The 19812-nt window shown below is 50.6% G+C and overlaps 1 protein-coding gene across 1 annotated transcript in view; it reads right to left on the bottom strand.

Annotated features, from left to right (window-relative positions):
- Positions 1-18867, bottom strand: part of Muc5ac (mucin 5AC, oligomeric mucus/gel-forming) — a 27748-nt gene extending 8881 nt beyond the window's left edge. Inside the window, exons 1-31 of the mRNA XM_021167100.1 lie at positions 18795-18867; positions 18089-18163; positions 17218-17277; positions 16627-16888; positions 16262-16376; positions 15783-15873; positions 15029-15138; positions 14695-14908; positions 14474-14599; positions 14178-14292; positions 13860-13998; positions 12567-12677; positions 11971-12040; positions 11748-11885; positions 11504-11668; positions 9970-10064; positions 9306-9432; positions 8780-9035; positions 8583-8635; positions 8069-8169; positions 7589-7740; positions 6819-6957; positions 6613-6726; positions 6326-6505; positions 4874-5113; positions 4405-4561; positions 3461-3589; positions 3048-3201; positions 2384-2427; positions 2085-2270; positions 3-934 (exon numbers count right to left, since the gene is read on the bottom strand). Of these exons, the coding sequence (XP_021022759.1) occupies positions 3-934; positions 2085-2270; positions 2384-2427; positions 3048-3201; positions 3461-3589; positions 4405-4561; positions 4874-5113; positions 6326-6505; positions 6613-6726; positions 6819-6957; positions 7589-7740; positions 8069-8169; positions 8583-8635; positions 8780-9035; positions 9306-9432; positions 9970-10064; positions 11504-11668; positions 11748-11885; positions 11971-12040; positions 12567-12677; positions 13860-13998; positions 14178-14292; positions 14474-14599; positions 14695-14908; positions 15029-15138; positions 15783-15873; positions 16262-16376; positions 16627-16888; positions 17218-17277; positions 18089-18163; positions 18795-18867 (4923 nt within the window). The remainder of the gene's footprint in view (positions 1-2; positions 935-2084; positions 2271-2383; positions 2428-3047; positions 3202-3460; positions 3590-4404; positions 4562-4873; positions 5114-6325; positions 6506-6612; positions 6727-6818; positions 6958-7588; positions 7741-8068; positions 8170-8582; positions 8636-8779; positions 9036-9305; positions 9433-9969; positions 10065-11503; positions 11669-11747; positions 11886-11970; positions 12041-12566; positions 12678-13859; positions 13999-14177; positions 14293-14473; positions 14600-14694; positions 14909-15028; positions 15139-15782; positions 15874-16261; positions 16377-16626; positions 16889-17217; positions 17278-18088; positions 18164-18794) is intronic.
- Positions 18868-19812: the final 945 nt, after the last annotated feature.

Here is a 19812-nt window from a genome sequence, read left to right as displayed (position 1 = left end):
ACATTTCGTGGCTTCTCACAGAACTTGTATCCTTTGGATCTCAGGTTTGCAAAGGTGTCAAAATCTCCACTGTTTCTGCCAGACCCAGGGTAACTNCCATCTATCCAATTGGTCCAATTGCAAAGCTCCTGTTTGCACTCATGAGTTGTTTCAGAGGAAGGNATGGTGGACCCTGAGGTTGAGATGGACACAGATGATGTGGCTGGAGTTGGCTCTGGTGTTGGGCTAGTGATGGGCAGAGTTGTTTTAACAGTGGTAGAACTGACTGGGGCAGGAGTCGATGGAGCTGGAGTTGGTGAAGAAGGCACTGAGGAAGAGGGAGACGGACCTGGGGTGTGGGTAGAAGGACCTGAGGTAACTGTGCTGCTGTATGGGTGCTCAGTTGAGGTGACAGGGACTGAGGAGGTTGTGCCACCCAAGTTAGTCGTCCTGGAGGATATCACATGGGTCGTCTGGGAGGTTGGACAGTTGACGGGGATACAGCACTGGACTTTGATCTGGTAGTTGTCACAGAGCCCTGACAGCTGATCACTGTTGTAACAGATCAGCCCTACAGTTGTGCTACACTCCAGGTGCTGCTGCAGCTCAGGAAGAGGCACCCCGGGGCTAGCCTCAGCACGGCACTCCACTGCTTTTGGCACTGAGCAGATTGGGTAGCCATGGGCACGGAGGTTCTCCAGAGTGTCAAAGTCACCGCTGTCAATGCCACGTCCAGGACGGCTGACATCCATCCAGGGAGACCAGAGGCACTCCTCCCGGCAACCTGATGTGGTTACGGCGGAGGCTGAAGTAGACATGGTCATAGGGGCTGTGACAGGGCTCTTCACGGACAATATGCTGCTGGTTGTCGATGCAGCCTTGCTTGGGCCCCCTGAGGGCCCTACACTCGGGGTAGGGCTGGAATGTGTGCTGGAGGGTCGCATTGAGGTCATGACTGTGGACAAAAGTAACAGGAATGAGCACTGGGGCCTTGGGACTGCCCCCCCTGGTCCCTAGTCACAGCCTCACTCCTCCTTCATCGGCTGTCTTGTGGGTCTCACCACCCTGGTCATACCAACTTTGAAAACTGAACATTATAGCCATGTCAGTCAGCCTACCTTCCCAGTGCCTTTCAGTGGGCAGAGATGGTCCACGAACAGACAACTTAACCTCTAAAGAGTAACCTCTACTCTCTGAGCCACGCCCTGAGAGGAATCTACAAGCTTAAACCCCTCAAAACTAGTTTGGGGTAACTTTAAAAATCTCCAGGAGGATGAGACCTCAGAGACGCCTAGCGATCCATGCAGTGTAAAGCAAGCAGGCAGCTATGAATTCTGGGAGAATCTCATATTCATCCAAGGCTGGCCTAGGACCATTTGTTCTCGTAGCTTCTAAGCTAAGGCCTGTTAGGCTGGAACCCCTGCTTGCCCCGCACAAGCTGGGAAACCCCCATCTGCCCTCCTTCCCCCAACCCTGCCCACACAGAGAAAACTCCCCCACCCCCTTGGAATAAACTCTGTGCTAACATGTCATCACTTCCCATCTCCAAGTGCTCACCCAAGAGTGCCCGCCCAGGGGCTCAGTTTCTGAACACGTATGGGCACAATCCCAGCTCCTAGCTGGCATGCCATCACTCCTCACCTAAGTTCTATAAAACCCCCTTACTTTAGCCTGGATGCCAGTGTGACGTGACTGATCTCCACCTGTGAGATCGGTGAACCCACCTGGGAGCTGCCTCCTAATAAATCTGCCTTTATGTACTTTTAATCTGGTCTAATCTGGCCTGTATCTGTGTCACTGCAAGAGAGAGAAAGCCTTTCAAGGCCCACACTCCCTTGAGGTCGTGTCCAGTCGCTACAGAAAGCAGCACTATGGATACCAGGCCTGCCAGAATGGGTCAGTGGTCAGTATGACTGATCCCTTTCTGCTGTGGAACAAAGCAAGCTATTCCTGTCCCTCCCAGCTCTTGAGCCTCATGGCCTGCCACTAATATCTAGAGATAGCCATTAACCTAACGTTCAGCAAGAGAGGCAGTACCAATCACCATGGAGAGGGATACCCCTGGGAAACCTCGCATTTTCTGCCACCAGTCACATCAGCCTTACCGGGCGGTATGGAGAAGGAGAAAGTGGTGGGGGGTGTGGGGGTGGTGGGGTTGCAGGTGTCAACGCTCCTCTCTATGGTACCATTGGCCCTGCAGTGTGCAGAGATGCAGCCTCCTATGCCATCTGTCGTGCGGTAAATGATCTCCCCGGGATGGAACTGTTGCCCGTTGTAGACACAGACACAGGCTGTGGGGAATAGATGTTTAGCCTGTCAGGGTGTGCTAAAGCTCTGGCAACAAATGCCCCACCTGCCCACACACCACCCCATCTCCAGCTCAGAGGGAGCTGCAGGAGCTCACCACCAGCATCGTGGGTACAGCGCACACCACTCTCCGTGCAGATGCTGTCAAGAGAAGCAAGAAGTGGAACTGAGCGCATAGGAACTGGAACTGTCTGTTAGAACCTGCTGTGCTTAGTGTTCGTGATGAAACAGCCCTGTCACAGCCCAAGTCTGCTCTACTAAGGTCACACTCTCTCCAGCATTGTCCCCTGTCAATAACTAATAGAGGCAATGTGGACTTTGATGGACATTGTCCCCTCAGCCCTGGCCTGAGGGCACATCACATTCACACACAGATGGATCTTAGGTCAAGGGTGTCCTCCCTCCCAGATGAGCCTTAGGCCCAAGGCACCTTTCCTCTCACCTGAGCCCCATGCTGAGGTTTTCCTCCCTTCATTTAAAAACCCCAGGCCAAGGGTGCCCTCCCTGTCAGCCCAAGCCAAGGATGCTCTCCTTCCCAGCTCAGCCTAAGGCAACAGTGTTCTCCCTCCTAGCTGAGGCTCAGGCCACTGGGGTTCAGGCAGGTGTGCATCCATGGGGCCCACAGTGCTGATGATGTCATCCTTCCCCCTCTGCTCAACCATGGATTGAGGGTCCTTCTAGACCCCAGGCTGGTGCTCTAAGATTAGTTCCAATTCCCCACAGTGTTTCAGGTCATCTATTACTCTGGCAGAGTGACTCACCAGGACTCGCAGTTTTTGTCTGAAGGTACTGATGCACCTGGCCGGTACAACTTTCCATTGACGCGGCAGGGAAAGGTGACTGTACAGTTGGATACACACTGCATTGTGCCCTCATCAAAGATGGGGGCTGTTGGTGGACACTTGGGATAGCATCCTGTGGACCAAGAGACCTGTGTTCCAGACAGAGTCTTCCCAGAGTCCTCTCATTCCATGGCCCAGGTCTGTCCCCTGGGACCAGCCTCATTCACAACATGGTTGAAACCATAAAGGCTCCTACTGGGATCAGGAAGAATAAAAAGACCCCAGGCCTCCATCCCAGGATAGACCCCAGGCCTTAGATCCCAGGATTGTCCCCAGTTCTGATCCTAGGAACCCAACAGATCCTGCCCCTCCCACTTCAGCCTTCAGTCTACCTTCCAGACCACGGAGATCTTGTAGGCACTGTCCAGTAGGGTTCTGGCAGGTACGCATGCAGGGGGCCCCACACGGCTGGTAGTGCCACTCACACTGACCCTCTGGGTTGAAGTAATCACAGAACAGTGCTGGAAAATGGAAAGAGTTACTGGGATAAGCCTGAGCCTAGGGTCTGCTAAATCATTTCCTACCCCACCCCAAGAAAGGGTAAGTCAGATAAAGGTTTCTGCCTAATGGGAGTGCCAGAGCAGAAACCATCAAACGGAGCTCTCCAGGTACAGCAGCTGCCCTCAGCCACACCACGCCCTCGAGGCTTCACATGGACTGTGCTTAAGAAGGAGTACTGACGCCTCCAGTGCAGAAGGTTTTCTGAGGTCAGGCTTCCTCCTCTAGCTGCTCACCCTCATTTCTGTTTCACTTTCTTCAGGAAACTATTAACCCTTCAATGCATTCTGATGTATATACAGAGCTGGCCTCGCCTACCTGGAACCCTAGTCTACAGCTGATATCATAGCCCAGTCCTAGCAGTTCCCAGCCCTTGGAGCTGCTCATATTCGAGCCACCTGTTGAGTGGTCACAGTGTTTGTGCACTTGCATGTGCAATACATACTTGTTCGCACGCGCGTGTGCATGCACAGTGGTGCCCTCCCTCCCATCCCAGCCTTAAGCCAAGGGTGCCTTCCCTTGGAGATGTGCCTAAGGCAGCAGTGTTCTCCCTCCTAGCTAAAGCTCAAGCCACTTGGGTTCTGGCAGGTGTGCATGCAGGGGGCCTCACAGGGCTGGTAATGTCACTATTTCCCCCCAGTGTGTGTGTGTGTGTGTGTGTGTGCTCACATGCACGTGCACACACACTGGCCAGAACCAAGTCAGGAGGAGCAGAAGGATGCCACCCACCTCACCCCCCAGCCCCACCCTTCAGCAACACAGACAAAGCCCCACTCACGGCAGATGTCTGGTGTCCTCCAGGACACACACACTCCCACTTCATGGCAGGCCTGGGCATAGGCGGCCACAGTGGTGCAGAAACACTCGCAGTCACCCCCTGAGTCACAGGCACAGGCGTCATTCACACAAGCTTCATAGTACTTGGCCGGCTCCACCTGAAAGAGACAAAAGCATCAGGGGAATCCGCCTCCCCCATCTCTCAGTGCACATACAGGCCTAATCATTTGGACTAGTTTCTACTAGTGTCCGTGCTGACAAATGTATGACTGTGAATATCCGGCCAGAACATCATCACTTCCATAGGCTGGCCCTGATCACGGAGCTGCCTGAAGCTTCCCCGGTCCATGTTCAGAGTCAACAACCCGCAAACAATAGTGCATTCTAGTGTGTGCATGTGGGTCCCTGAACCCCTTGGCTGATGGCATCTCCATCCTAGGTCCAGAGACCACCCCACCCCATTGCCGTACATGAGCATGGCAGGCGGAGAAAGTTGCGCTGTTGATGATGCTGCATTGCTTTTGGGCCCAGGACTTGCGGTAAGGGTTGGCAGTGCAGGGGTCCTTGGGCACCAGGACATCCGGGCAGGATGGAGACAACTTCCAACTATTTCCAAACTCCAACATGTCACTGACCACGGACTGGCTGCGTGTGGTGAAGTCATTGATGGCATTGTCATCAAAGTTCCCACACAGGCCACAGACCCTGCCCTGTAGAGAAACACAGATATTAGAGGTGTGGGACAGAGCCCCCTTCCTTTACCCTGATACCTGGTCTGCTCTACTACCACCCAACTAGCAAGCGTGGGTTTGGAAGGCAACCCCTTTGGTGTCCAATGGTAGTTCGTGGTACTTGTGCCTGTCTGTATCTGCCCCCAGGCCTCAATCCCTGCCTTTGACTTACTAGGAGGCCTATGAGTTCCCCATCTTGGCAGCTTAGGAAACCTCTAACTCCATTTTTTCCATGAGGCTGCTTTGTCCTTTCCTCTATGTTGACTTTAGAACCAATTCTCAGTCACTTTGTTGGGTGAGTGTGGGGCTATGGCAGTCAGCTTAGAGCCTGTCTTGGAGAGCAGTCCAAAACACTACTGTGGTCTGGACAGTGGGCCCGTATTTGTCCCTGTTCTAACCCTGGTGCTTGTGAGTGCTGCCTTCCTAGGAGCAGAATCTTTGAAGGTGTGGTCAAGCAACATGAGGCTCCACTAAAGCAGGGTGGGTTCTGGGTCCCCTTTCTAATGCCCTTATTAAAAAGAAAAAATACTGACACAACCACATACAGGAAAACCATGCGACAACAGAGATAGAGAGTAAGATAGTGAAGCCTCAGTCCAAGGATACCTGGAGCTCCAAAGGCTAAAGAAGCAAGAAAGAGCCTCCTGAGCCTTCAGCGGGATTGCAGTCCTATTGATACATTACTTGGGCTTCCAGTGTCCAGATACAAAAGTGTGTGGTCCCAGCAGGGGGTTTCCTCACTATTATCTTAAAGGTTCTTCCCATCCATTCCCTCCAACGTGTGTGTGTGTGTGTGTGTGTGTGTGTGTGTGTGTGTAATGCATGTTCCACAGTGCTCTTTCAGAGGTCAGTTCTTCTACCTTATGGATCCTGGGGATTAACCTCTAGCCTGAGGTCATCAACTTTGTCAGCAAATGCCTTTACCTACTGAGCCTTCTTCCCCATCCTACTTTTCTCTGTCTCTCTTTGCCTTTCTCTGCCTCATCTGTCTCTTTGCATATGTCTCTTGATCTCTCTCACTCTCTCTGTCCATCTCTGAATAACTCTCTTTCAATCTTTCTCTGTCTCTCTGTTTTACTTTTCTCTCTATTTCTGTGTGTGTTTCTGCCTCTCTCTGTTCATCTCCCCATCCCCAAGTGTGTCCCAGCCCTTGGGAGGGATAACAGAAATGCGCTTCTGACTCAGCCTCACCTTGAACTCAGGGCTGAGTCTGAGAAAGATGCTGGTCTTCTTGTCCCACAAAAGCACCAGGCCAATGTCAGTTTCCACCACCAGGTAGTTGCCCATCTGGTGGACAAAGTAAGGGGGCTCCTGCCCCACATCCTTCTGGACCACCTCCATCTTGCTGTCACTCAACTTCAGCTCATAGTTCTGTGTGGCAAGAGATCCTCAGGGCCTGGTCAGGAACACACCCCCTCCTTGTGGCCCTGCACCACTGTGCACCCCCCAGGGTGTTTGGCTAGCTCAATTCCTCTCACCCCCAGGAAGATCTTGATGCTCTTGGAGCAGGTGGTTCCTGTAGTACCACAGGGGATGTTCTCAGTGACAACACGAAAGGCATCCTGGGAGCTGCCATTCCCACCACAGTTGTCCTGGAGGAGCAGAAGACCATTACATGACATGGAAGGGTGGTGAGTTCCTAGGGCTGTGTGTGGCCACGGGTGAGGGTGCCAGACAATCATACCTGCAGCAGTGTGTACTCGCAGTCCCCATTGAAACTGTAGCGCTGCCCATCAAAAGTGATGTAGTGGCCATCTCCATATACAGCACAGGTGGCCAGGCAAGGCTTGTCTGTGCATTGCCACATCCTGTTCTCACAGGTGCTGTGTAGAAAGTGGAGGTCAGCTAAGGGCTCCCACTGAAGTGGGGACCTTCCCAGAGGCTCTATGGGGACTCCTTATGGGAAACTGAAGCGCAGCTTAGCCATCTTGAGAGCCTACGCTGTGAGTACTGAATAGCTCTGTGTCAACTTGACACAAGCTGGAGTTATTACAGAGAAAGGAACTTCAGTTGAGGAAGTGCCTCCATGAGATCCAGCTATAAGACATTTTCTCAATTAGTGATCAAGCAGGGAGGGCCCCTTGTGGGTGGTGCCATCCCTGGGCTAGCAGTCTTGTGTTCTATAAGAAAGCAAGCTGAGCAAGCCAGGGGAAGCAAGCCAGTAAGGAACATCCCTCTGGGACCTCTGCATCATCAGCTCCTGCTTCCTGACCTGCTTGAGTTCCAGTCCTGACTTCCTTTGGTGATGAACAGCAACGTGGAAGTGCAAGCTGAATAAACCCTTTCCTCCCCAACTTGCTTCTGGTCATGATGTTTGTGCAGCAATAGAAACCCTGACTAAGACACTGTGTATGCCATCAGAAGCTATGCTTGAACTTAGTCCATTCCTAACAAGGACCTCTGTACCTGGTGATAGCTTAGATAGCCACCTCTCCCACTATGACCCCCACATACCAGTTGTTGCACCCCACTTGGATGGTCTCCCCAGGCCTATAGGTGGCCTCATTGTGCACACAAGGACAGTCCTCAGTAACAACACAGCCTCCATTTCCGTCTGCCACCAGCCCATTCGGGCACACACAGCCAGGCACACACTCGGAGCTATACTGTAGGGAATATGAACAAGGTGAATGGGACTGGGTGTGGATGGCTTCTGAGGCTGACATGTCCTTTTTGTCTGCAGGACTGTGGGTAACATGGGAACAGGACGCTTGACATCAGGGAGACCAGGGGTGCTCTGAGAATACAGTCTAGCCACAATAGTCTGAAGGCCCTCAGCATTGGAGAGCGCTGTTGCTGTTGCTCTGCTCCAGGAACAGCCATGAGGGGGCCTGATGGTCTCCATAGACACCATAGCAGGAGAGGGTCAAGGAAGTGAAGAGGCCATCAGGAAGGTCCTAGGAAGGGCTATTAGGGAGTAACCAGGTCACTTACACATGTCATGTCTAGGGTGTGACAGCTCTTCTGACATCCAGCTCCAGTGTCACCAGGTGTGGCATTGCGACAATCAAAATAGATCATGGGTGCATCACACACTGGAGAAGGAAGGGGACCAGTGAGGTGATGCCAACCAACCCTGCCAAACTTTCTCTGAGGGAGGCCAGTGCTGTAATATCTTAGCCATTTGTTCTAGACAGCCAAGCATGTGGCTGCCTGGCCTGTGTGTGGGGGAGGGTGCACATCTGTGTTATGCATGCAGAATGCGTGCGTGTGTGTGTGTGTGTGTGTGTGTGTGTGTTATGTGAGAATGTACTGAATGTTTTCATGATTATGTGTGTACAGTGTCTACACCTCATCTTTCCTGTTTTGGAGTCCATGGGCACAGACACAAACTACACCACACAGTAAAACTGATCATCAGCCCAGCTCTGTTCACTTGGGGTGGGCATCAACCCTGACAGCTCTTTGGGTATACTCCCATAGTTGACAGACTCCCTCACAGACTCACCTGGAGTCGGGGCAGGACCTCCAATACAAGTTAGTGCTCCTTGGGTGCAGGTGCTGAAAGTAGAGGGCTTTAGAATATCATCTAATCTGGGCCCTGTGAATCCCCACCATGTCCTCCTTGTTTGCATGACTACAGGTACAAGGGAGCAGGGTGACAAGGGTCCTCTGGGAACAGTCTGCCAGGCCTAAGGGTCTTACCAAATGGCCCCACTGTCATGCACAGACTCGCCATTGGGAACTGTGGATCCCTTGTAGTAGCAAGGACAGCTGGTAGCCTGTACACATTTGCCCAAATCATCTAAGAAGGTGCCTTTGGGGCAGGTGCAGCCATCTACAGGGATGAAGCTGACATGGCAGGTGACATCTTTCTCATTCAGAGCACGGCAGGTGGGCTGGCAGGTGCTGATATGGTATTGATAGATCATTGACTTTGGACAGGTAATTGTAGGCTTTGCTGTGTGAGAACAGAATGAAGAGACACTTAGAACACTGGTGGACACATAGCCCAGCAATCATAACAAGAGGACCTAGCAGTTTGAAGCCTTTTCAGCTCCCCCAGACACTGTTTCCCCATTAGTTCTCTTGGTCACAATGGCTTGGTTCTCCCTTAGTTTCAGAGACTGATTTAGGAATAAGACCCTTGGAGCATCCAATCAGCTACTAGGCAAAGGATAGGGGCCCTGACCTGTACAGAAAGAGAGTTGTTTGCCCACAGAACACTCACTGCAAATGCCATTCCTCCAGTCACTGAGCAGCACTCCTTTGGCAGCACAAGCACGCACATAGGAGGACAGGGCTGCACACATGCAGTCCTCGCTCTTCTCACAGTTGCACGTGTCATACATGCAGTTCTGGGGGTAGAGACATTGGAACATCAGGGACCTAGCCTCGAATTCAGGAGCCTGGTATCTGACTGCCCCTCCCCCGATCCCAACATATTCTTAACTTCCTTATCTTCCTCAGGACATTTCCTCATCCTCCACTCCTCCTTAGTTCACCTTAATGTTGAGATCTCACAAGCATCCAACCTTCCCTCTAGAACACAGATTCTGGGAAGACACTGACCCTTTGTCTCTGTGACCCACATGGTCCACCTCTAGAACACCCTGTCTCCCTTACTGTCTTATGACTACGCATCTCAAAAGATTCATGTTTAGTCCTGTTCCTAGTATAGACCCAAGGCTTGATCTAAACTCAATGAACATGCAAAAAGAAAATAAGGACCATGGATGTCAGGAGCAGAACCAAAGGTACAGACTTGGAGAATGTTTCTGCCACATGCTGCCTGTCAGTTGCCTCCATCCAGTGTCTTTTGGTCTTCCAAATATGGATCACACAATGCAGTGTTGGAGTCCTAGCTAGATGAAGAAGCAGTGAGTAAGCATTACCGAGAAGAAGGTGCTGGGGTTCACGGTGGCGTGGCACTGGGAAAATGGACCACTGGTGTTAGTCAGCAGAGAACACCAGTGCTGAGCATACTTTTCTGTGGATAGAAAGGAACCCATCAGCTACTTATTTACCCAAGCCCCTGGGTTTCTCTCACTTGGGGTCATGAGGCATAGAGATGTTACAATCATTTTTTCTCTTCTTTCCTATGTATGTCCCCAGACATCTCACCTCCTAGCAATATGAGTGCCATTGCCATGGACAAATAGTCAAGACTTCTGGACCAAAATACAGAGGAAAAGAGGGATGGACCAGTTGATACTGAGCTCCACCTCCTCAACCCTTCTCAGGGGGATGGACAATGCCACAAGTACATTAGAGTCTTATTCCTTTCTTTCACCTTGAATTGGGACCCCTAAAATCCAATGCCCTGTGTACAGCAGATGATGTCCCTGTCATCTTTGAATCTGTCCTGGAGATCCATCATATCCTCCTGCCATCTGATCCCTACATGGATGTTGGTCACCACCCTGGAGTATCCACATCTGTTTCACGTGTAATACTGGTATAAACTGTAGCAATAAAATTTTCTGAAAATACCTCTGGCCTTCAAAAATAATGAACTTTTTCCAGATGCTACAGTCAAATTAATAATAAGCCTTGTGACTCATGGAAGACAGTGTACCCAACCTGCTGTCCTGTCATATGCTCAGCCTGTTCAAGTTAACCTGCCTTCAAGAGAACCATATAGCTGACCTTGCTATTCCTTGGACTTCTTCCATAACTAGCTTTTACAATATAAGCTGAATGTATAGTTTTAATCTTAAATTGTGTCCTTTTCCATGCCCTGATCCAGAATAGTGAAAGTGTATTATGGTAATCATGTGCTGAAAGCATCCAACAGGTTGAAATCAGCATTACACAAAGCAATTATCCCATAAGTGTTGGAGGCAGCAAGCAGAAACAGGTTGATAAAGTCTGTGTGGTTTTGATTGGTATTCCAGGTCAGCTGAGGTCAGTAAAATAATTTTTTTCTTTGTAAAGCTGTTAAAAAATGTCTATGAAAAAGAATTTCTCATTGCTTCCCCAGGCCATATTTTTTCATGCTGCTCAATAAACATGGGGCAAAACCTTTTGTTACAGACAGGCAACAAGGACAGATAAGATACAATAGACAGGCCACTGACTACAAATATAGACATATGGAAAACACCAGAAGAAAAATGGAGGATTCAAATTTGAGCTCACTTTGAGTCAAACTACTCTAAGAGAAAGCTTCCTTTTTTTCATTCCTCCATATGACATCTACATATTTTAGTGCCCTCTCAGGGGTTTCTTTAATGTGTGATTGACACAATACAGTACACACTAGCTTGCTTATTCATCACTTCAGGGTAGATAGCTGGACACCAAGCCAGGTCAGAGTTTGCTGAGAAAATGTTTCTTGGGGAATAATCAAATCACAAATGAAACCAAGTAAACAAACCCTTTGGCATTCAATAGAGCATAAACCAACAGTTAAATAAACAAATTCACCATTCTCCACGCTGAGCGAGCAGGGGTCCTGAAAGATATTCTTGACATTGGGACAAGCCGCCTGAGTCTTGAAGGTGTTGAAGAAAGCAGCTGCTGTGCCCTCCACAACCCCACTGATAGTCTGGAAGTCATCAGCCTGCATACTGTTGAAGTTACCACAGAGCCCTGGGGGCAGAAGAGCAGGTTGAGGCCTCATGTGGGCTCTAAAATGGAATGGCTCAGACCCAGAGTCAGTGCTTCTTACCACAGGTTAGCCCCCTGAGCCCAGGTTTCAGACGCACAAATGTTTGCATAATTGGACTCAGCTGGATCTCAAGCTGCAAACCCAGGTCGGTCTCACCAACAATGAAAAAGGTTGAAGGCCGGAAGAAGGTAGCATTGGCTGTGGGCAAAAGATGAGGATTTCAAGGTTAAGGATGTCCCATGAGATGGAGATACACATTCAGACTCAGAAAAGCAGCCCTCACCTGTAGACACTGGCAACTGGGTGTAGATCTGGTTCACAAAGACCTCTCCAGTGGCTTTCACCATGATCTCCTATAACCAATTCCAGAGTCAAGGGGGTCAGTTTGGGACTGAGGCAATATCTCCCTCACTGACCCTTGGTAACCCACACAGGCTGTGAAGTGTGCTCGATAGGTCTAGGAGACCTTGGGCTACAAATCTGTAGTCCCCATGAGGCAAACTTATGTTCCAAGATCAGACCCCATACTTACCCTGACTTTCTAAATTTTCAAAAGAATCATATCTTAAGTAATATAAAAACAGAAACTAATGTATTTGTCTTAAAAAAAAAACTTCAATGGAGAAGTTGTACTGGATAGAAATGCTGGAGTCCTCTTTCCTGGGTCCTAGTGGTGCAATTACAGGAGCCCCAGAGTCAAACACCTACAATGTTCTACTTAAGGGTAGTCTCCAAAGACCCACAAACAGTGGATGTGCTCACTGTTCAGGGTGTGAATCCAGGGACTAGGCAGAGGCAACTGGAAATGTGAACATTTCTTTCCACCTTCCAGGACCTACCTCTTCCAGGGTTCCCCTCCTCTCTCCCTGTGATACTCACCGTCTGCCCCCCACCCAGGTTCAATGTCACAGTCTTCAGACAAGTCTCACTTTCCGTCAGTCCACACTTCCGCAGCTCAGCCAGCACAGTGAAGGCATTACTGTCACAGGGCTGTAGGGAAAAACATGTCCTTACATACTGCCCAAACCTCTGCCCACCGCATCCTCTCCCTCCTCCAGCACATGCTACCTCTCCGTGTTGAAAATCCCCAGTCCACCACTGTCATACATTCTAAGAAGCAGCCATTTGAATACAGGATGAAGGTGCTCCTAGGAGCACATGCCATGAGTCTCCCTGTCGCTCAACAAGGGGGCTCAATGTACCTACTGAAAGCAATAATTCTAAAAGTTTGGAGGGAGACTGTAGGGAGTTGGGAGTGGGAGAGAAGGTGGATGATCAAAACACATTGTGTACACTTATGAAATTTTCTAAAAATACTTTAAAAAGGAAAACGGTTGTGTGGTTTTGTTTTGTTTTGTTTTGTTTTTTCTTTAAAAGATCAGTGGTTTCCAAGGTGGAAAGGGAGATAGATGGTCAGGTGCAGTCTAGGATGGACAGCATGGTGAACTACTGGATGATACTAGTGTCGTAGATACAGGATATTTCACTTTGTGAAATGCTGGGGCATGCTCATGAGTGACCCTGATGGACTCTGCCATGGACAGTAATGGCCGGCTGTTTTTCAGCATCAGTTGTAACCAATGCTTCATACTAAAGCAAAATGTTAGTACAGGGGAGGCTGCTGGAGTCGGTGAGGTTTAGGAATTCCCTGGACTTCCTATTTAATTTATTTGTAAACATAAAACTCTTCCAAAAATAAAACCAGACCTTGGAGAGATGGATCAATGGTTGTGTACTGCTCTTGCAAAGGGCCAAAGTACAGTGCCCAGCAGCTACATCAAGTAACTCACAGCCACCTATAACTCCAGCTCCAAGGAACACGATGCCTCTTCTGGCCCCCATGGGTACCATGCACATGTACACACAGAGACCCACATTCATACACATAAGTAAAACATGTAAATAAAATAAGTCTCTTTTAAAAAGACAAGATCCGAAGGGCCAAAGCAATGTGCAGGGGTCATTCAGTACTGGAGGTTCAATCGATAGCTGACTGACTCCATAGAGCCCTGGGCCACCAGGCAAAAGTATTTCCTCACAGTTTTACCATGAAGTCCTCCAAGGTCTCCCTGGTGCTGCAGTGATGGGAAGCCTAGGCTAGTGATACCTAGGGAGGCCCTTGGCTTAGTGCAGCTCCCAAAATCAGAAGCCCAAGGACAACATAGGCCTCACCTTGCTCAGCACATAGGTGCAGTCCCCATGTACTGTGTAGTGCCTTCCATCAAATGTGGAGATGTGGGAGCCTCCCATTACTGAGCAGGTGCCAGCGCAGGGGATGTCCTGGCAGCTCCACTGCCCTCCAGAACATGTGCTACAGGTAGGAAGAAGAAGGATATATTGTATATTAGTCCCTGCTGCCATTTTTGCCACCAAACTGAAAGCTCTTGCCCATAGGGCACTGGCTCCAGCAGCCTGGGACCTAACAAGTCCACAAATCCTGTGGAAGACAGTATCTGTCAAAGTCTTCAATGGGAACCCAAAACGTACCACTTGGTGCAGTCAGTAGAGTAATTGGTACCCGGTGCATAAAGTGTCCCATTGTACAGGCAGGCACACTGGGATACAGGGACACAGCCCATCTGATTGATGTCATCAAGCACCATACCTGTAGAAAGCAAGTCCATGTGACAGGTGCCATCTAGAAACCCCAGTAAACATCAACAGTACAGAGACACTTTGGGCCAGGGTCATAGGGATCTCTCACCAAGACTGAACAAGAGCAGCATGACCACCAAAGCAGTTGTGTGCTTTGAAGGTCTGGGGTTGGGGTGGAGACTCCATCTTACCCTCAGGACAGAAGCAGCCAGCAATACAGTGGTCCTCACAGACCTGGGAATGCTGGGGGTTGGAGCAGGTGTCCACACAGGGTGAGCCACATTCCTGGTGCTGCATGTTGAGGGGACATGTCTGGGCTGCAAGAAGACCAGAAAGAAAGATCATATCAAGTCAGGTCCCATTTACTGGCTGGATGATGCTGTGATGGGGAGGTGAGACTGAGAGAGCTTACAGCAGAGGTTGGGGCCCCGCCAGTCCTGGGGCTGCCCTCCAGCATGTGCACACTGCCGGGAGTACTCAGCAAGGGTATGGCAGATGCAGTCAGATGGGTCCAAGCTCTCACAGAGACAGATGTCCTGCCGGCAAGCCTCCAGGTAGCTGCTGATGTCCACCAGGGCCGCACAGTCTGAGAACAGCTCACCTTTTAGGATCATTTCACAGATACCCTGGACAATGGCAGATGCCCGTGCTGAGTTCAGACTCCAGTCTTCCCAGAAGCACCTAGGTTAGCCCACAGCCCACAGCCCTCCTCCCCACCCTGCCCACCCGCTCCTCTCAAGCCTCACAGATCTGGTGGAGCAGTTCTTCTGGGGCACAGGGAGGGGGTCTTGGCACTGCTCTGTGGGGCCGTCCATCTTCTGAAGGTTCCCAAACTCGAGGGGTGTCAGCCTAACATCTGCAGGAAGTCCAGAGCAGCTCTGTCTGCAGGTCCCAGGCTCTCAGCCCATCATCTCAATGGCCAAACCCAAAGGTTTCCCCACTGAGAATGTCCATGTAGTCCCATGATTCCTGCTAGCCTATACACAGCGTCGCCTGACAGGAGCAGACATATGCATGGATAGGTTCTGTCACCCACAGCTTATATGGGACTTAGAGAGACTGGAAGAGGATAAGGTGTGGAAATATCTGGATGATACAGCCACATTTGTGATTCCACTACATGATGGTAAAGAAATGTGACCCTCTCAGGCCTGAGAGAAGCAAGAATAATTCCATGTGAAGTTCGGTGTCCCCAGAACAGGGGTATCAAGAACCTGAGCTCTGCCAGGCACCTTGTTCCCTGTATGCACTTGTGAGGTGTAGCAGAGTGTCAAGCATGTACATGCCCACAAGTATGGATATGTGCAGATGTGTCTGTGTGCACTTATGGGATGTGTGATTGTGGGAGGGAAGCTTACATGTATATGTGTGCCTGTGTGAGCAGCAGGCACATGCAATTTGTGTGAGAGTGAGCTTTTGTTTGCATACACATAGAGATAGACTGAAATACTGGGAGATTAAGTCTCTTAGGGCCTCTGGGGCATTGCCTAGGGGACTTACTGTTGGAGAGGAACTCGCTGGAATTTGGACTGCCGTTGAAGTCTCCACAGAGACCACAAGTCTTGTTGGTATATTTGGTGTCCAACTCCAGCTGAAATTGAAGGAGACATCAGACACTTGTTCCTACTATAGACACCACAGGATGCAAAATATAGACTTGCAAAAACATGGTGAGGGTTCTCAGAGGAGGCACAAGCCAAAAGACCGTCCCCATCAGTCAAATGAAGGCTTGACTCAGAGCAGGGCTCAAGAATCCATCCCAAATACACAGGACCTGTGTCTGGGGGCAGAGTCCCTGAGGCTCTGTTGATATCCAGATGGTCACCTTCCCTATGTTTGGGGCCTATGCCCGCTCTCCTTACCCACCTCCTGATTTCACTAAGAAGCTCCATCCTTCGCCCCATTTTACCAGAAAGCTTTGCCCAGCTGCACCTCTGCCCATCACCCCACACACACCAGGAGACTCTACTCCCCCTCACCAGGAGACTGTCATCCTCATTCCACATGAAGAGCAGCCCCAGCCTAGCCACCACCTTCAGGTAGCCATTGCTGAGCTCAATGAGGACCCCAGACTGGCTGAAGGGCAGCTGGACCCTGTAAAAGAGAGTAGTGATAAGGCACAGAGGAACACGGAGACAAAAGAGAGCCCAGGTGAAAAAGAAGATCCTTACAGCCATGTGTGTGACAGACATGGACCTGGAATGCCAGTCTTAAGGAAATCTTTAGCGGGCAGTTCTAGTATAGGCTTTGAGAGTAGAGTCTTGCTGACAACCCCAGTGTCTCTCACAATCCTGCAATACCACCAAGCACCTCCATCACCCATCCAATACTGCCCCAGACTCACGGGTGGTTATTGACTAAGACGGAGCTCTTGGTCAACTCAACAACTAGGCCATCAAGCTTCATGGTGACCCTACTCAGAGTGGTGGTATTAGACTCCTGGACACGGCGTAGCTGGATATTGAAGTCCTCATAGGCATCCCCACAGTGTGCAGAAAACACATAGTTGCAGAGACCAGGGAAGTAGAAGACCTGTCCATCAAAGGTCTTGTAGTGGAAGTTGCCCCATGTGCTGCACACCCGCCTGGTATGTCCTGGGTTGAAGGCTGTAGACCAAAGCAATGGCAGGCTTTGAAGGCACTGTTCTGGTCCCAGAGCCCTGATATGCCCTCCACGTTCTGCTTTTCACATGGCACCTTTTCCATGCACCACTGGGATCAGAGAGGCTGCTGCCCATAGTGGGCGTCTGAGATCCGATCTGACTTAGGAAGCCCTGGAACCAGCTCGCAGCAACTTTGGATACCCTTCTCAACCTTTCCTATGCTTAAGCATTATCCAAGACCAGGTGCCCTTGTCTAAGTAGCTCTTCAAGCCTAAGAGAGAGTACCCCAGCTAATCAGAACTCTTTCCCAGGTACACTTTGGGGTTCACTCACCTCGTACCACAGGAATGGTCTTCAGAGGTGGGATGATGGTCACCCTATTGAGTGGGGTACCTATGGAGGCAGGGGCATGGATCATGGGGTGCACAGTGAGGTCATGGGGTCACTGTGGCCCAGAGGAAGAAGCTAAGGGCACAGAGTCAGCAGAAGCCGACTCCCAGGTCTCCAGTCCAGCTTTGATGCTACTGCCTGTTGAGACCCAGGTTGGGTATGACCCAGCCTGAGGCCTACATTCAGCATTCTCTTCTCTCACTGACCTCTGAAGTTATCATTTCTTAGTACCCTCAAAGCCCAGAAACTTCTGTTCGCACATGGGGTTTGTGTCCTGATCCTGACCAATGCCAGAATCTAGGCCAACAGCTCAACCTCTCCCCCCTCCCTTTTTAACCAGTTTGGGTAAATGCAAAGTGCCAGGGGCCAGCTTCTCCAGAGGCCCCCCGAGGCCCCCCAAGGTCCCTTGCTTTGGCATATGTGGCTGATTTCCCAGCTCCTAGGGTCAAGACACAAAAGGTGAGTGTGGTGTTGAAATAGGTTAATCAAACCAAGAGAGACAGAGGTAGGATCTACATGGGTGAAACAATGAGCCTGTGTTGCACAGGACATAGCCCAATCAGTCTGACAGACTTTCTGTAGCTCCCTCTGGAGCCTGAGCATGGACACCAGTGACACTTCCATAGGCTGGATCAGTTGGGAACAGGAGGTAGCTGACCATAGTCATTCAACTCCAGGTTCTGACTCCTCCATGTGCTAGCTGAGGAGCTATTAAGGCAAGGAGCCCTAGGGGATCCAAGGTCACACTACAGTAGAGTGGTGGGGACCTGGCAGGTGGAATGAGGTAAAAAAAAAAAAAAAAGCTGAGACTCACCAACATGCCCTTGAGGGTGAGGGACATCAGAGCGGTGTTCATGGTACGATTTCAGAGAGTCCTGTTGAGCCTGGCCTGTGGAAGAAGAGATGGGCCTGAGCTGAGAGCCAGACAGGTGCGTCAGGCAGCCCAGGCTGCTGACCACCAGTAAGCAAATGGAGGGAGAAAGGGACAATAATATAATATATCGCTAGTTAATGACCTGATGCAAAGTCAGCTTAATGGTGGGTGAATGGCCAACTCCCGTTCCTACACAAGAGGGTTTGAGCAAAGTTGGGACTGGTTTGAACCTTAAGTCTAGTTTCCTGGTGCCCTACCTATTGCTAGGGCCAGGCTAAGAGAAACCACATTCCCAGGACTCCCTGCTGTGCCTAAGACACCGGCAGCCCATGGTGAGGTTGTGAGCATATGAGGAGGCTGAGAGTCTGCCCTGACCAATTCGGGGGGCTCTGAGACAGCCTTCTGCTCCCCACACATTGGATGCCCAGCCTCAAACCCCTGCATATGAGAGTTACTTCCCTAACTCTTAAGTCTGAAGTTGTCAGGTTGCAGGCAAGGGCTGCATAGCAGGACGCTCTCACAGACACTTATAGCTTGCCAAGACCCAGATAAGACTCTGAACTTCACTGCCACCTGAGTCCAGGGCTTGAGGAAATGAAAAGGTCTCTCCAAATGGCCTGGGAAAGCTGGACACTTTGAGTCTTACCTGTGCGTTGGCTGCAGGCCAGGGCCAGGGCTAGGACCCAGAATGGGACCAACTTTCTCCGGCCGACACCCATGCTGTGGAGCACGGGGAAATGTCCCCACTGGCAGCCTCTGAGGAAAGACTCTAGTCACCAGCTACCTTTTGTAGTCTCAGAGCTGGCTCCAGCCCCAGTGGCTTCACGTGGGTGGGTGGAGCAGGCCTGTGGTTCCCCTCACCCAGGTAAACAGTGGGCACTCGGTCACTTCAGACTAGTCAATGGCAGTAGTCAGGGGTGGGTGTGCCAGCAGGTGGAGCCTGGTTTCCCTGAGGCTCCCCCAGGTCTCACCTGTGTACTCCTTCCCAAGCAGAACCCACCCAGACTTTCCCAAGCCACCTTCTAAGCCATGAGTTCCTGGCACCTCAATAGACACATCTTCCAGCCTGATCAAATGCTGCCTTTGAGACTCTCCCTGAGCTTGTCCTGGACAGTCATCCCCCATTTCCCTGGAGAGGACCTCAAAACTATTAACCTCCAGAGCAACCCCTACCCAGCTTCATACTCCCCAAAACCTGGACTAAACTTCAAGTTCCCAGACCCCAGTGAGCAGCTGCAGCAGAGGCTCATACCCCCTGGATGTCAGAAGCCAAAGCATTTCATGTCTGCTGGGCTGGACAGATGTGTTTGACTCTTTCTTCCTGGAGGAGCCTGTGCTCACTCTCCTGATGCCCAGATGAGAGAGCATCGTGCATGGACCTTTGCCCAGACCAGGGATGGATGATTCTGGGCCTTCTCTGGGCTATTAGGAATTGAACTAGATACTGCTACCTGGTAGCCAGACTCCCTCAGCCAATGTCAGCAGCTCTGTTGCCCACAGATAAATGGAATGAAGGACCCTATCATGGGAGAGATGGTAGGCAGTAGAAGAAGAGACTCTGGCCCTCTCCCTGCTGGAGAGAGGTCAAAGGTTAAAGAAAGAGCTACATTTGAACTTTCTGGTTGCATCTGGCTTCCCTTGAGGCCCATCTCAAGCCTATCCTG

This window comes from Mus caroli, chromosome 7 (genome assembly GCF_900094665.2).
Source record: "Mus caroli chromosome 7, CAROLI_EIJ_v1.1, whole genome shotgun sequence".
Classification (NCBI taxonomy): domain Eukaryota; kingdom Metazoa; phylum Chordata; class Mammalia; order Rodentia; family Muridae; genus Mus; species Mus caroli.
Note: the sequence above shows the minus strand (reverse complement) of the source record. Positions and strands in the feature narration are given on the sequence as shown.